General features: G+C 31.8%; 3 protein-coding genes across 3 annotated transcripts; 1 reads left to right on the top strand and 2 right to left on the bottom strand.

Moving 5' to 3' along the window:
• Positions 1–3,171: 3,171 nt before the first annotated feature.
• LOC105761181 (homeobox-leucine zipper protein ATHB-8) lies at positions 3,172–4,043 on the top strand. Its single transcript, XM_052623555.1, has 4 exons — positions 3,172–3,177; positions 3,269–3,375; positions 3,465–3,657; positions 3,871–4,043. The coding sequence occupies exons 1-4, from the start codon at positions 3,172–3,174 to the stop codon at positions 4,027–4,029; spliced, it is 465 nt and encodes a 154-aa protein (XP_052479515.1). The 3' UTR covers positions 4,030–4,043.
• A 188-nt stretch (positions 4,044–4,231) lies between these two features.
• Positions 4,232–5,213, bottom strand: LOC128034723 (uncharacterized). The gene is made up of 3 exons (XM_052623554.1): positions 4,928–5,213; positions 4,632–4,844; positions 4,232–4,275 (listed from the first exon to the last, which is right to left on the bottom strand). Exons 1-3 carry the CDS (start codon positions 5,211–5,213, stop codon positions 4,232–4,234), a joined length of 543 nt encoding a protein of 180 aa, XP_052479514.1.
• Positions 5,214–5,895: 682 nt separating this feature from the next.
• On the bottom strand, positions 5,896–7,498 carry LOC105801278 (uncharacterized). The gene is made up of 2 exons (XM_052623553.1): positions 7,489–7,498; positions 5,896–7,031 (listed from the first exon to the last, which is right to left on the bottom strand). Exons 1-2 carry the CDS (start codon positions 7,496–7,498, stop codon positions 5,896–5,898), a joined length of 1,146 nt encoding a protein of 381 aa, XP_052479513.1.
• Between the last annotated feature and the right edge of the window lie 8,393 nt (positions 7,499–15,891).

Here is a 15,891-nt window from a genome sequence, read left to right as displayed (position 1 = left end):
CAAAAACCCTGTTCTTTTTAGGTATAGATATTAGCACATAACGTTTAAAGGAAAATGATGATGATGGGAGGGAACAACCAATTTACTACACAGAACGAGGGTGGTGGGTCCTTAGGTAGCAATGGGATGAATAATGGCGGTGTTGGCATTGGAAGAGAAGGTGAGATAGTGTTGGAAAAGGGGTCGTGGACGGTGGGGGAGTATGCAATGTTGGCGGAGTATGTGAGGAGTCATGGTGAAGGGAACTTGAATGTTGTGCAAAAGAACACGGGGTTGACACATTGCGGGAAGAGTTGTAGGCTTAGATGGACCAACCATTTATTGTTTGTTAAAGATTCACTCTTTCAAATGTTAGTTTTTAAAATAGATTCATAAATTTTGTTTTAAATGTCCCTGGGATGCTGTAGACTTGTAGAATTTTCCATCAAAGTTTTATTTTCCTTGAGAATATTATTGATTAAGATAAATTATGGTAAACTTTGATAACCAATTCATACTTCTTTTAGTGCATAGGTAATGGTGTTTAAGGAAAATGATAATGAAGCATGGTGGCTTGAGGTGTTTGACGAGACCGAGAGTGAGGATTAGCTTTGATTTATGCTAATTTCTGGCCTCCGTTTCTTATTTTTGCAGGTACAATTTTATAGATTGAGGATGGTGGCAAGGGTGCTAGTTTATACGAGCAAACTACTAGGGTACTGTGTTGGCACCCTTTGCGTGGCTAAGGATAGCAACTTGCCCCCAACACAGTTAAGGAATCCTAAAATTTAGTAAAATGGACCATTTTGTAACATTTAAAAAACTATAGGTCACTGTTTGTAATTTCTTTTGTATTTTTGTACTTTTTAAAAAAATTATTCGTAGAAAATATATGAAATAGTTGTTTTGATATATACAAAGTTAAAACTCAATAGGCCGAAGCACAAAATTCATTAAAAATAAAAAAATTATCCGAATAAAAAAGAAGTACAAATAGACCCAAATCAAATTTAGCTAACTCCAATTAAGTCGAAGTTAAGTCCAATTAGAATTTATTATGCACATTCAAAAATTCAACTTGAATAAGCATTAATCAAAATTAACTCAAAATTATTTCTTAAATGAGAATTAAAACTGTGTCAATTTAGATTCATACAAAATATTAATTTAAATTGGATAAAATTTAGTGTCTACATTGTCATAAAAAAAGTTATTGTAACAATTTTTTCGTCACAATTTTACTTTTAGAGTCAAAATATGTGTCACAATAGAAAGAACTATTATGATAATTTAATTGTCATAGTTGCTTATGTTATTAATGTCGAAAATCTAGTCACAAACAAATTAAATAATTGTGACCATTTATTTCTTTATTTTACAATTGCTTATAGTTTTGGTGCCGGCAATTTGTTCAAAAAAGATTGAATACTTATTATCATTTATTTTTGTCACAATTACTAATAAATTTAGTGCGGACAATTTGGTTAAAAAATTAAAACCTATGCTTATTTATTTTTTGGGTAATCTACAAAAATAGTCATTTTGTTTGCCTTAAGTTACATTTTAGTCACTTATGTTTGAAATGTTACGTTTTAGTCACTTATGTTATTATTTTGTTACGAAGTGATCACTCTACCGTTAAGTTCCGTATTCTCTCTAACGGCAATCCTGTGTGGTAGTCCAACTAGATTTTAAGTGCCAACTTGGATTAATTCTAAATGGGATGAAAATAGATTTTAACCAAAATTAGAGATATTGGGTGTAATTTAACCAAAATTAGAGAGGCTCTGTTTTCTTTGTTTCCTTCATTCATTCATTCCCTCCCTTTCTGTTTTTAGCAGTCAAAAATTTCAAAGGAAAAATTAACATCATTTGGTATTGATCTAACCTTCAAAAAAAGAAAAATAGAAAATGCCTTCAACACCCAAAAAGCGTCCAAAATCCAAGCATAATTCATATTCAAAAAATTCTTCACTGAACTCCATACTCGAACCACCCCAAAGCTTATTCCCTTCAAAAGGCGAGTTCTTGCGTCTCATTAACGTACTTGCAATCGCATCCGCTGTAGCTCTCTCCTGTAATTACTTCCTTACCTTCTTTACCTCCACCTCTAAACCCTTTTGTGATAGTAACTTAGACCCCATCGATTCATTCTCAGGTATAATTCTTTTATCCCTCCTTCTTTTCTGGGTGTTTCTTTGTTTTTGTTTAACTTTTCTTTCTGGGCATCTTTTATTATGATTTTGAATTCATTCTGTTTGTTTAATTTGAGTTTTGTTTGTAGTTTTAGCTATGGGAGCTTTTTATCCGGTTTATTGGTTGATATGAATTTGTGGGTAACTTGAGATTTTCAAGTTTTTTTGCTCATAACGTGTCAATCAATGTTTGGGTATCTCATGATATTCAATTTCATATAATATCACATGTACAATACAGGATATTATGTATCCTAGAAACTGTACATTACTGATGTCTATTGTTCTAAATATGTATATGTTTCAGGTTCGAGAAAATGATATTTGGAATGATTTAGACAGACACAACTTGATGCAAAATGTTGGTTCAGATATACCACATATGTGTATATGAAAAGAAGGGCAATGGAGACAAGAACAAATCTACATGGGTATGCTTATCAACGTCTATTTTTATGTTTCGGTATTTCAAGATATTTAATTTACATTTCTCTTGTTTTCTTTTTACAGGTTACAGGAATTCAAGTGTCCAGTTGCTCTGGCAGAGCATTACAAAACTTTGACCTGTCGTTTTCGTGAATTGGTCTCCCAGCAGTCTATTTTTATCATGCCTATTTGTGCCGGGGTAGTCCCTTCTAAGAGCTATTATTTGAATGCTTTAGTTATAGTATCAAAATTTTGAAAGTTGTTAAAGATATTTAGCTTTATAGCTTATAGGGTGTGCAGTATTGTTCTTGAAAGTCCGTCAAAGAATGTATATTTCGGCTAGAGCAGAGGAGCTTTACAATCAGGTGCACAAATTTTTTTATGTACAGTTATAGTCAATTAACGGTTTATTTTCTGTACATGCTGCATGTCAGACTATTTTGAAATTGTTTGTGAAGATGTATTTTATTTTGCGTCGGTAGACATCCCATAAAATGCAGCCAGAAACATGTAGAGCTATACTTTGAATCTATACTTTGCTTGCTCAACTTTGCTTGCTCAGAAGACAACAATGGCGGTAAGACTATTCCTTGCATCTATTCTTTGAATGTAGAGCTAGGAGCTAAACCAAGACACTAAATGTCTCATGGTATAACCTTGGCGTTAAGCGAGCTTTGCATCATTTGAGGCGATTTCTCGGAAATATCTCGGTAGAATGTTACTTGTTTGGGGAGAAGACTGCAGCTCTGCGTGCACTTAGTCACAAATTGAGCAAGTATGTTCATTCTTCTTTTCAGTAATTCACCATCTATGTCAGTGTAGGTAGATTCTTGACCGATGGCAGTAACATATTCTATTCTCCAGGGGATTTAATGAGGCTGTTAATGGGTTTACTGATGAAGGATGGTCGATGCTGCAAAATGACGACGTTGATGATGTTACCCTTCTTGTGAACTCGTCTCTTGGAAAGATGATGGACATAAATTTTTCTTATAGTAATGGATTTCCTTCAATGGGAAATGCGGTTCTATGTGCCAAAGCATCCATGTTATTGCAGGTCAGTTTCTAGATGTGTTACAAGCATATGAATTACATCAGAAGATTTACAAATACTAAACAATGAAAAACTATTTTTTCTTCCCAATGTTGTGACGATGGCCTCGATATTAAATTTGTGGTATAATGAACCATCATATAGCTTTCTCAGCTTTTATTCGTGTGTCAAACAAAATTTTATTTTTATAAACCGATGCTTCTATTCTTTTTATAGAATGTGCCGCCAGCAATACTTCTCAGATTCTTACAGAAACATCGATCAGAGTGGGCAGATAGTGGTATTGATGCTTACTCTGCTGCTATTAAAGCTGAACCGTGTAGCTTGCCAGTGCCTCGAGGGGGAAGTTTTGGGGGTCAAGTCATTTTTCCATAAAATGTATCCTAGGTCGTGTCTCTAATGATTTGCTGCTTTGGAATGTGATTTTGATACAAAAGTCTTTCCATGACTTAAGTTGTTATACACTTGCATACTAATATACTTTTTATCAAATGATTATTATTTTAATAATAATGCCCCTGCAACTATCTTGTAAATGCCAAATACACGCACAAATTCAGGTTCTATGTTTCAACAATTAAAACTCCACATGGTTGCGAGGGCAAGTAAACGGATGCTTACCTGCAATCCAGTAACTAAAACAACAGGCTTCAAAGTAATTGTCTAATAGGTGAATATATAATATGTCCAATAGCCATTTCTCAAGTAATTGTTCAATAGTTTAACATTTCAAAAAAAAAATTGTTTCAAACCCTCAATTAAGATAAAATGTATTGTTAACATGATTCAACAACCCTTCTAAAAGGATATATTCTTTGTTCACAAAATAGATTTCCTTTTGAAAGGTAATTTGGCCCTAAAATTTGCTCTCAGGTTTGAGCTTTGTTGGGTTAAGGGTGGTTGGCTTGATGTGTTATCCATTGAAGTGGCTTGGTTCAAATTTTGCAGGCTCGTTGATTGGCTTGCCATTTGGTTACCCCCAACAATCCCTTTGCAAGTCCTTGTATTATGGCCTAGTTTGCCACTTTTGCTGCAATTAGCTTTCTGTCCTGTCTTGCTTAATTTTGATCCACTCTTTATTACTTCATCTATTTCCTTCCTCCTTGTTTGTTTGGGTCTTTCTGGGGGCCTTCTAATTATGGGAGGAAGAATGGGTTCCATGTCCCTTACATGTTCCCATTGCATAGGACCTATACACAAAAATTTAAAGATGTTAAACACATTTTATAAATAAGTAATATTTCATAAAGTTTTAGGTTTTTAGGGCTATTACCTTTTACAGGGTTAATCAAGTGGCTGTAAATATTCAACTGGGTAGTGACAGTATAACATGTATTTACATAAGTTTCAGGGCTCACAGCAAGTAATTGCATGCAAGAAACAACATGCTTACATGGGATTCCTGACAAATCCCATTTTCTACATGAACAGGAGTAGTTGAGGAGGTCAACCACATACTTGTTGCCTAATCCACAGTCTACCTCGTACTTCTCATTTCCAGCATATATCAGCCATATACTATAAACAAAGTAACATTTTAAAGTTAAAAATTTTTCCATCCAAGCAAAAAAATTCAAGCTAAGTAAAAAAGAGTTAGCAAAACTTACTTATTGGACTGACTAACAATTTCAGACAACTTCTTCTGTATCCTTGGACATAAAGGTCTAGGATACTTCTCAGTAGCCTCTCTCATAGAAACCAAACTAGTCATGACTTTTCTTCTAATTATTTCTAACATCGTTAGGATAGGTTTATCTCTAGCTTCTAAAATGATCTGCAAGGAGAGTAAGTCTTTAAATAACTCAAACAACAATTATACAACATGAAGTGATAAATAGTCAGATTTAAAAAATAATTTTTAACCTTGTTGAAACATTCACTGTTGTTGTTCAGTAGTAGATCAGATTTGCATCTGGTTGAGAAGTGGGCTCTTGACCAAGTTCTTGGATCCTTGTCACGCAGCCAAGCCTCAGCAGATTCTGACAGTGACCTCATTTCAAACATTGTTTCTTCAAATTGTCTTGGAAAAGTTGCTTTAGCAGCTTTCCAGTAAGTAAGGCGCATAACTTGGCCTCTAAATCCTTCTATATTTTTAAAATTATTGTAAAGATGTCTGGCACAATTTCTTGCTTTAGCATTAGGGAACAACAAAGAAATCGCTTCTATTAAGCCCTGTAAAACAATTAAAACAACATGCTAAGCAATCATTTTTATATAAACAATTTAGCATATACCATGACTTTATAGTACCTTTTGTTTGTCAAACATGAAACATATATTGTAGGAGTTGTCGATCTCTAAATCTCTCTGTAACAACTCGAGGAACCAAAACCATGATTGTTTGTTTTCACTCTCAACTACAGCAAAAGCCACTGGATATATACAATCATTGGCATTAACCCCAACAGCAGCAAGCAAATGTCCACCATAATATCCCTTCAGCCAACACCCATCTAACCCTAAAATTCTCCTACAACCAGTTAACCAACCTGATTTGCATGCTTCAAGGCATACATAAAGCCTCTGAAATAGCCTACAGTCTAATTTACAGATGGTTGTTGTACCAGGGTTGCTTCTCCTTAACTCAAGTAAATAATCATATATATTGGCATATTGAGCTTTGTGATTCCCTTGAACTAGTTCTAGAGCCCTAATCTTAGCCCTCATACATTTAGTCCGAGACACTATTGTTCCAAAATCCACCCTAATATCATTTTGTAAGGATGTTAAGGAATAATTGGGATCAACTTGAAATTTGTGTAAATAATGTCTAGCCATCCACTTTGAAGTAATATTCTTATTTTTCATTACCTTGCTACACTTATGGTGGTTGACTAAGGTCTTAATTTGCCAACTCCCATCCATTGGATCCTTGGGATTTAACTTGGATGCCCATAACGTCCATGGACAACTAGGTGCACAGACTGCTTTCACCCTAAGCTTGTCATTCCTAGTTAGTTTGGTTACTACCCTATTTATCCTCCCATACTGTTTAACTGCATCTTTTAAAATGTCTCTACTAGGGAAAACCAAACCCTTTATCAATATAGGGTTCCTCATATCAGTTTGAGGATTGAATAGAGGGTACTTTTTATTCCCATATTTATCATAATCCATGTCATTATTCAAATCATGATCACTGCTACTATCAAAATCATCTTCTAAACTCCAAAAACTTGAATCTAGTAAGTGGTCTAACTCCTTCTGTATCATTTCACCTACTAGTTCAACCTCTGGTTCATCTACCCTATCACCATCAGACTCAAAAGAATCAGAATAAGAAGTACCTGACTCATAAGCTTTATATGAACTATCATCTAAGTCAGACGCTTCTCCTTCAAAATCTCCCCCTAAAGTATTTTGTTCAACTTCAAACCCTAAACCAAAAAAGAAAAATAAAACATTATATTAGTATCAACAAATTGCACAATTCAAACCTGAAAAAAATTATCTCAAATTCAGTTCAATTTCAAACAACATCAGTAATGAATTTATGAACATTTTAGGACATTCGGACAGCAGTCAATATTCAAATTTGGACAACATTAAAATACATAATCTAAAACATGAAAACAGTAATCATTATTCACATATTGACACCTGAGTTAAAATGAAAAATTGAACATATACATTTGCATCAAACTACACCTGAGTTAAAATTAAAGTATATGTTTTGGGAGACAGCAACATAATTATTTTTTGTTCTTATTTGATAGATTTACAATTGTTTTTGGTTTATTAAGTGAAATTTTGCTTCATTCTTATTTGATAGATTTACAATTATTTTTGGTTTTGTTCAGTAGACAGGTCGAAGAAACAAAAATACTCCCTTACTGTTTACCATTTCTTATTTCCACTAAAAATATATTGAGAGTATATGTTCATGCTTGGGCTATCTAAGTTATTTAGTGGTTGCCAGTTAGGGCAAATAATAGATGTTAGCATGTAAATGTTGCAGTTCTCAGTTATGCCCCACATTCGGTGTTGCTGATCGGAGTTGTTACGTTGGCTGAACGTATAGGTTTCATGCCTCTTCCCAAACTGAAATGTCTTACCACTAGCCCTGTAAGCCCAATTGAACTCCTCAAATTCTCATATCCTTCACATTCCATAACCTATAACTCAAATTTGTTTCAGCCGCTCTACTTGGTTTTGGTGAATGAATAGGTATTCTACACTCCATTTTTGAGGCATATGTGGACATGGTTGGGTGCCTCACCAGCCACAAGAAAGAACTTTTGTTCCCTGCTGGAAGCTGGTTATAGTTGTATCGTAGTGTCTGGTGGAGTGCAAGAGACATTTCTCATGCAGCATGATTCTGAGGTTTCATTCTTCTACCACTCCTGTATTCTTATTTTTCTTCTTTGCTAATTAGGTTGTGTGAAGCCCTTCTGACATAACCTGTTTATCATACCCTATTTTCTCTAACGCCCAAAACTTACAATGGGTTTTATTATTGGATCTTGATCATCTTCTTTATCTCTTTATGTTGGCAACTAAAAAATTCTGGGTTTATTTCTGGACTTACAGGTTGCATTCCTTAAGTTACGAAGAGGATTTATTCGTATAGCAAGGTAATTCAGCTCAAAATTAGCAGTAAGAAAGAATAATATGGAATACCCACAAAGAGATTGTGAACATACAAGTTGATTCAGATTAGAAAAATTTGATTGAGCAACCAATTTTTCAAGAACTGTGAAAAAAAACTAGAAAATATAATGATTAGGAACAAGAAAAATTTCAAAAATTTGAAGAAAATATCAAGAATTTTAATTTAGGGTTTTTATTAAACAATAAAAAATTCAATCTTTTGTTTTTCAGTATTGAATAAAAGAGACAGAGGAATGCAAAGAATACATACCTGGAGTCTCCATTGAATCCATCTTTATGAAGTAGTCAATTTGATTTCAACTATTTTGATCTTAATAATAGTTTTTCTAGTCAAATGAAAAAAGAAAACCTAAAAAAAGAAGAGACGAAGAAAAATTAAAAAGAGGAGATGAACAGTTTTTGCAATTAAGGTTTAGGTTTAAAAATTTTAATTAATTAAATTTATTTAATTTATAATCTATTTTCATCCCATTTAGAAATCCAAGTTGGCACTTAAAATCTAGTTGGACTGCCACATAGGATTGCTGTTAGAGAGATAACAGAACTTAACGGTAGAGTGATCACTTCGTAACAAAATAATAACATAAGTGACTAAAATGTAACATTTCAAACATAAGTGACTAAAATGTAACTTAAGGCAAACAAAAGTGACTATTTTTGTAGATTACCCTTATTTTTTTGTCACAATTACTTACAAGTTTAGTGCGGAAACTTTTGTCACAAAAAATTGAATAACTGTGACAGTTTTGTAAAAGTTGTTGCAAATACAATAGTGTTGAAGGTATTTGTATTGACAAGTGACAGCTTTAAATCTAGTCACTATAAATTATAATGGCTAAATTTAGTTTTAGTTACCTTTTTTGTCTCCTCTAAAATGTTATTTATTGTAAGACTTAAATCATTGATTGTACTCTGATAAAGATAGTGGATCATTGATCTAGGCAATGCCCCATAGATGTAGACTGAGGTCAAATTATATAAATAATCTTGGTGTTCATCTTTAAAGCTTTCACACTTTTGATTTCATGATCGAAACTATGGCCACAGTTCCAAGTACTATTTTAGCCACAATTTCCTTTTTGCAAAGCAAGTATCCCTATCATTTCTACAACATGTACTAAAATTGGTAAATTTTATTATCATAGATAACACAAAAAGGACATGGTTTTAGGAAATTTTAAAACTCCATCATGCAAACAAAATAGTTTTCTAAACCAATTTTCCAACACTACGAGAAGAGGGAGAGGAAGCACTTGTTTTTCTAGAGAAGCAACTTCTTAACAATGCCCATATTTGAGTCTCCAATCTATACTCTCCAAAACATCTCAAAAGTGGGGCAAACCTAAGAATCCTACCAACCTTCCTAGGCTTAGCCTATTCCTAATATGGAATTTGTTCCCAAAATTACCTCCAAACTTTCCAAATACGAAGGTTGTTTCCAAATTAGCCTTAGAATGTTGTGCTTAAGAAACCCTTCTGCTAGAAATGCAACTATCTTGTCGTACTTTAGCTAGGATAATTTGTAACAAAAAACAAGTTTCTATATTTTCTCTTCAATTGTTTTGATTTTTGTTAATTATTTTATTTAGTCTTGTGCTTATATAATCTGCTTATTTGATAAACACATTATATTTATTTGATGACCTTAATTTTTTTTTGAAGAGAAGGTTAGAGTTGAGATCTAGACTGAATAGACTAGGATTAACTCTAATAGAGCTAACGAATGAGTTAATTTGTGGTTAGGATAGTAATTTACTTGATGCCTTAATCACCTACTCACCTTTGAAAAATGTTACTTTAATCATTCTAGCCTTTATGCTCAATTCAATATTTATCAGTTCCACAACTACTTCTTCTTCTGCTCCAACTACTTAAGTTAGTGTATCCTTAACAATTGGTGTTTATCTTATATGTATCATTAACAATTGGTGCTTATTTAGTTACGTTGGAAATTACAGTCCAAGTATGCTTCTAAAGTTTATAATGATTTACTTCTTAAGTTGACATAATTTCTTTTGTAATTGTAACACTATTAATTCGGTCCGATCACCGGACTTAAGTTACAAGGTGCTACAACAACTATCGAAACTTATACACATGCATACACAGTTTCAAATAAAAGCAATAGGTACCACTATCAACTTTTAGAGATGTAATCATGACTAATTAAACATTTAAATAAATATTAGAAATAGAATTATTCAAGAAATAAGGACCCTTTAGAAAATAAATCTACTGTGAGTATCGATACTTTTACCTAGAATGCTAAAATTTCACAAGTTAAAATGCTTTCCATGCTCAAAACATATTCCTACTCAACATACGATTAGTGTCTAACTCAACTAAACCTACTAACATCGTTTAACCATTTGTCATGCCATATTAATACATTTTCATTGAGAATACCTAACATGCATTATCAACCTCAATCTCAAACATAAAAATGTCCATAAGCGAAGTCCAATATCAAAATAATAATAAAATAATGATAATAACTATAACTATAACTCTAACCCACATTGCATGTATTCAAAGTGTCCAAAAATTATAAATACACCTACTCGAAGGTTATTGCCTTGCTTAGATCACTTTCTTTTTCATTCCATTCACACCAAAAGAACTACTTATCTGCAAGATTTTAATGTGGAGTGTGTAAGCTTAAATAAGCTCAGTGAATGTCCAGAATTACAACAAAGTATACACAATATCATAAGTTAAGCAAGAGCATACTAAGGCATATTCACAACCATATTTTCAACAAGTTAAAATAACATAGTCATGCTTCATTATCTCACATGTCTAGCTTATGTACTCACATGCATTTACATGCAACATATTTCATAAATAAATCATTTAATGATAATTTGGCAACATGAGATCATGTAACATAAAAGTGTACTCTATTATCACACATTGGATAAACGGACCTCCATTACACCAATGACTCAAAGAGTCTAACATGGCCCATAAGTGTAGCATAATGCTAAACACTCTCCAACACACCAACATGTCTTGATGAATGGGGCTTAGCTCGACATTCCCTTATCTCTCAACTTGTCTTGGGGCCTCAATGCCCAAATCACAAAACACAAAGGAGAGTACTCACAATCCTATGGCATGCTAACTATATCCAAAGGTTTCAAGAGATCACAAGGCCAAAATATCCATAATTACACATATTTAATTACTTTTTTAATGCACATAATCTATGTTCATATTCATTAATTCACATCACAAACTTATACACAATGCATGCTTATTAGATTCACATTTAATTGCACTTCAAGTAGCACAATAATGCTCATTGAGCTATCATTTATCAGACCACATATGTGTGCATTAAAATCAATATATCATATATCATATTCAAGTAATTTCATATATTACTTGTTGCAATAGCATCACATATCACAACTTATCTTACTTAGACATAATTTCACAACAAGGCAAAAAGTTAGAAAAGGATTACACTCGGAACTTAGGATAGGGGCTTATACTAATCCAAAGCTCCTGGTTAACACTACAAATCACACATACCAGCAGCGACTCTAGACACTCACCAATCATTCTTCCGCTTACTAGCCAAAAGCTCAAACAGGCTTTTCCTTACATTTAAACTTTCTTGTAGTGACTTGAATTGTGTTTTCCTTACATTTACACATAACAAACACATTTCAAACTCATCAAAAATAGCCTTGAACACAACTAAACAACAAGAAAAACACAATTCAAGCCTCTTCTTTCCCACTACCGAAAACTAGCTAGTTTTGCCGAAATTGAAGTTTTGACATTCTAATCTCATTTTTAATCCTTGATTTTGATTTCAAACATCTCAAATATCATTTAATTTCATATCTAAACCATTAATTTCATCTAAATCTATGGTTCTAAAATTTCTGAAAAATTCAAGCTTTCAAGAACATGTAAAAGGAAAAAATGTTTGATTCTTAAATTTTGGTTATGAACTATCAATTGAAGTGAAATACCTTCTAAATAGGTTAGGATGAATCAAAAAATCACTTTAAAAACACGGGTTTACTCAAGATTACGAGTTTTGTCATTTTTGAATCCAAACTTGCTTTAAAGAAATCAAATATAAATAAATCTTCATACAATCATTTAGAAATCAAATTGAATTAACAACACTCTTTTTTAACCCTAAAAATTCAGAATATTACCTTAACTTGATGAAAACGACAATCTACAACTCTAATTTGAGATTTGGACTCAAGAAGAACAATGACGAAATTGGGGAAGAAAATGTTATTTTCCTTTAAAATTGAGGGCTATTTTGGTGTTTGGGAGGTTAATAAACCCAAAAGAATGAGTTAATTTTGAAAGAACTCTCTGATTTTAGGTTTTGGGAAATTTCTTAATGATTTGGGGTTTAAGAGAGGGAAGAAGACGTTGGTATACTCCATGTAGAAGACTAAATTAAAAAATTGGGCAATTTTCTCTTTTGATCACTCCCTGTTTCTTTCCTTTTTCGATTAGGTCCTAACTCAATTAAAATCCATTTTTTCAAGTTAGACCTGAAAATTAAATTTTGTTTTTAGCTAGTTAATTAAAAAAAAACCCCAATTATTTTACTTTAATACTTCAATTACTTACTTACGACTCTAATTTTTTATGTTTAACATAAACCCTTGATTTAATAACCCGATTCTACTAACCCCGAAACTATTAGGCCAAATTTCGGGATGTGACATGTACCTAAAGTTTGAAGTCAATTTTTTACCAAATGGTCATTTTAAATTCTAAATTGGCAATGTAGTTTGAATCTAATTCATAACTTAATGAATGCATATATGAGAATGGCATAAGTAGTTGAAATGGTTAAATGGTTAGAAATCTGGAAATTGTCATATGTATTAAAGTTGAGATGATGATTTTATGTAATGTATATGTATATAAGATACTAAATGTTAGAAATAAGCATATGAGACTGGTATCTTTGCCGAAATGGCTGAATTAAGGTAATGGATTGTTTGTTTAAGTGTTATGAATTGGCACCATTTGGAACTTTTAAAAATAGACGGTCACGTCGCGATGAGGAAATCGATAGTGAATTGCGTCGAGACCTAGAACCCCCCAAAGTCGCGACGTCAATCCGATAGTTTAAAATTTTTACATTTTAGTCCTAATTCTACCTCAGGCTACCAAAACGACTATCGTGAGCTCGTATAAGACCTAGATATGATTGAAAAACATGTCGTGATTATTTAATGTATTTAATAGCATGTGTAAATGTTTAAATTGAATCGTAGTTGGTCGTAGTTGCTTTGGCAACAAATGTAGCATATTGTAACTCGGATTCGGCAATCGAGTCGAGTATGAGGTGTTACAGAATTAATCTCAAACATCATTTAAAGTACATGAGATAAATCCGTATTAAAATCACATTTTATTATTACCATTAGACCTATAGTTTGTTGGCAATTCTTTACTTTTCTCTTCATAAGGAAAGGAAATAATAGTTGATTCTACTACATTTTCAAACTTTAGATTTAGCATGGATTTGAAAATCTGAAATTCAGGCTTAAAAGGAAAGGATAATACCATATTAGGTAGGACGATTATTTCTTTTCCACTTGTTTTGTCACGAGCTAACTATAAACTAATAAAAAGTAATAATTTTTAACCACTTATATGACTTGTTTGCGGCAAATCTAATTTCAATTATAAATTTGTATTAATTATTTTTATTTAAAGTTTGTAGAGGATATGATAATATATATTTTATCATGTTTTTATTATTTTAAATTATTATATATTTCAATACTTCAATAATTTATATTAATTTTTAAGGTAAAATTCATTTAAATTAGAGGAGCAAACAAAGACCAAAAAGAAAAGGGATACTAATCCCAAGTCGATAGGCTTATCTTATACATCGATCTTGTATCCTAATAATTTATGTTAATTCAAATTTCAAAAGTCCATATATTGATTGGTTATTTTTCTATATCATCATATAGGGATGAGTAACATTCGACTCGACTCGGCAAAATAAAAAATAAGTTCAAATTTCAAACTATTCAAATTAAATTAATCGAGTTAATTGAATCAACTCGAATATTTTTTTAAATTTCAAATTTGAATCGAGTTGAATTTTCGAACTCGAATAACTCAAATAATTCGAATAAGCTAAATATCAAATCCTTTTACTTCCCTTCCCTCCAAACCCCACCCCCCTCTCCAAACCCTTTTACTTTTCCCAAAAAAATTTACTTTCCCTCAAACCCTCAAAACATTTTTCCTATTACTTTTCCTTAAAACTTTTACTTCTTCCAAACCCTAAAAACATTTTTTCTTTTGCTTTTCCTCAAAACTTTTACTTCTCCAAACCTCAAAAACTTTTTTTTGAATTTATATATATTATTTATATTATTAAATTAAATTTCACATTTTGTACTGTTTATATTATTGAATGGTTTAATCATGTTGAACCTTTATAAATTTTATTAAAATTGAAATATCAATGATGCCATAAAATATTCGTGTTAAAATTTTCTATTGGTATTAATTTCACATTTTATCTTTAAAATAAATTTTATTAAAAAAATCACATTTTTACATTTAACATATTTTTAATTTCAAAATACACAGTGACAAGAATCAGAAGATAATTGAAACTAAGCAAGCAAGTAAGCTAACCCATATATAAAAGATTAACAAATAAATTACAAGAGGATGAAAGTTAATAACAAATTTGATTACAGTGGGTGGCAGCGGCTACAAGGAACCAAAGTCATTTTTTTAAATTTAACTCAAACAAATATATTCGATTTGAATTCCATCTCACTCGACTCGATTCGAGAAAATTTTAAATTGAGTTAGGATAATAAAATATGATTCGTCAACTTGATTAACTCGAAATATTTTCATTCGATTCGATCGAACACTCACCCCAAACATCCTATACATTTTTGATTATTTTTAATTATGTCAGAAATTATTAAATCTAAATTTAAGACTAAAGATGGGGTATAAAATATAAATCTAACTGGCCTTACCTAACTTATGTAGTTTAATAATTTTAGTGTTGGATGCTGTAATTTCAGGTACGCTAATAGTGTAATACTGTCATCATTTACCCAACCAGCAAATGAAGCAATAAGAACCAAGCTTTGCAAACAAAAAACAATAATAACAAAATCATAGAAAAATAAATAACCCAAATGGACAATAATTCAACAAATTAAATTAAATCCGCCTATTAGGGTCTACCATTGAATTTCACCTCTAAATTGTGTTAATAAGTAATACAACTTTCGCTACTTTGTCGATCTCTTCTTTAGTGGGTCTTAAACTCTTCCTTTCATGGTATAGAGTTTAGACCCTTCTAAATCAAAAACCCCTTTTAAATACTATTAAGTATCGTTACCTTACAATCTTGATTCTTTGTAATAGTTGGTATTTATCGTATTTCATTCGTTTCTTCTTTTCCATTGTCAAGTTATATTTTACCATTTTAAAGACAACTTTAAAAGAAAATCAAGTCATCTGATAGTGAATTTCGATTTTTCTCACTGCCTTCTAGACCAAATAAAATAATTAATCCGCTATTGTATAAATGAATTATTATCATTACAATTGTATTTAATATTTCATATTTGGTAATTT

Source organism: Gossypium raimondii, chromosome 11 (genome assembly GCF_025698545.1).
Source record: "Gossypium raimondii isolate GPD5lz chromosome 11, ASM2569854v1, whole genome shotgun sequence".
Classification (NCBI taxonomy): Eukaryota; Viridiplantae; Streptophyta; class Magnoliopsida; order Malvales; family Malvaceae; genus Gossypium; species Gossypium raimondii.
This window is presented reverse-complemented; position numbering and strand designations above follow the sequence as displayed.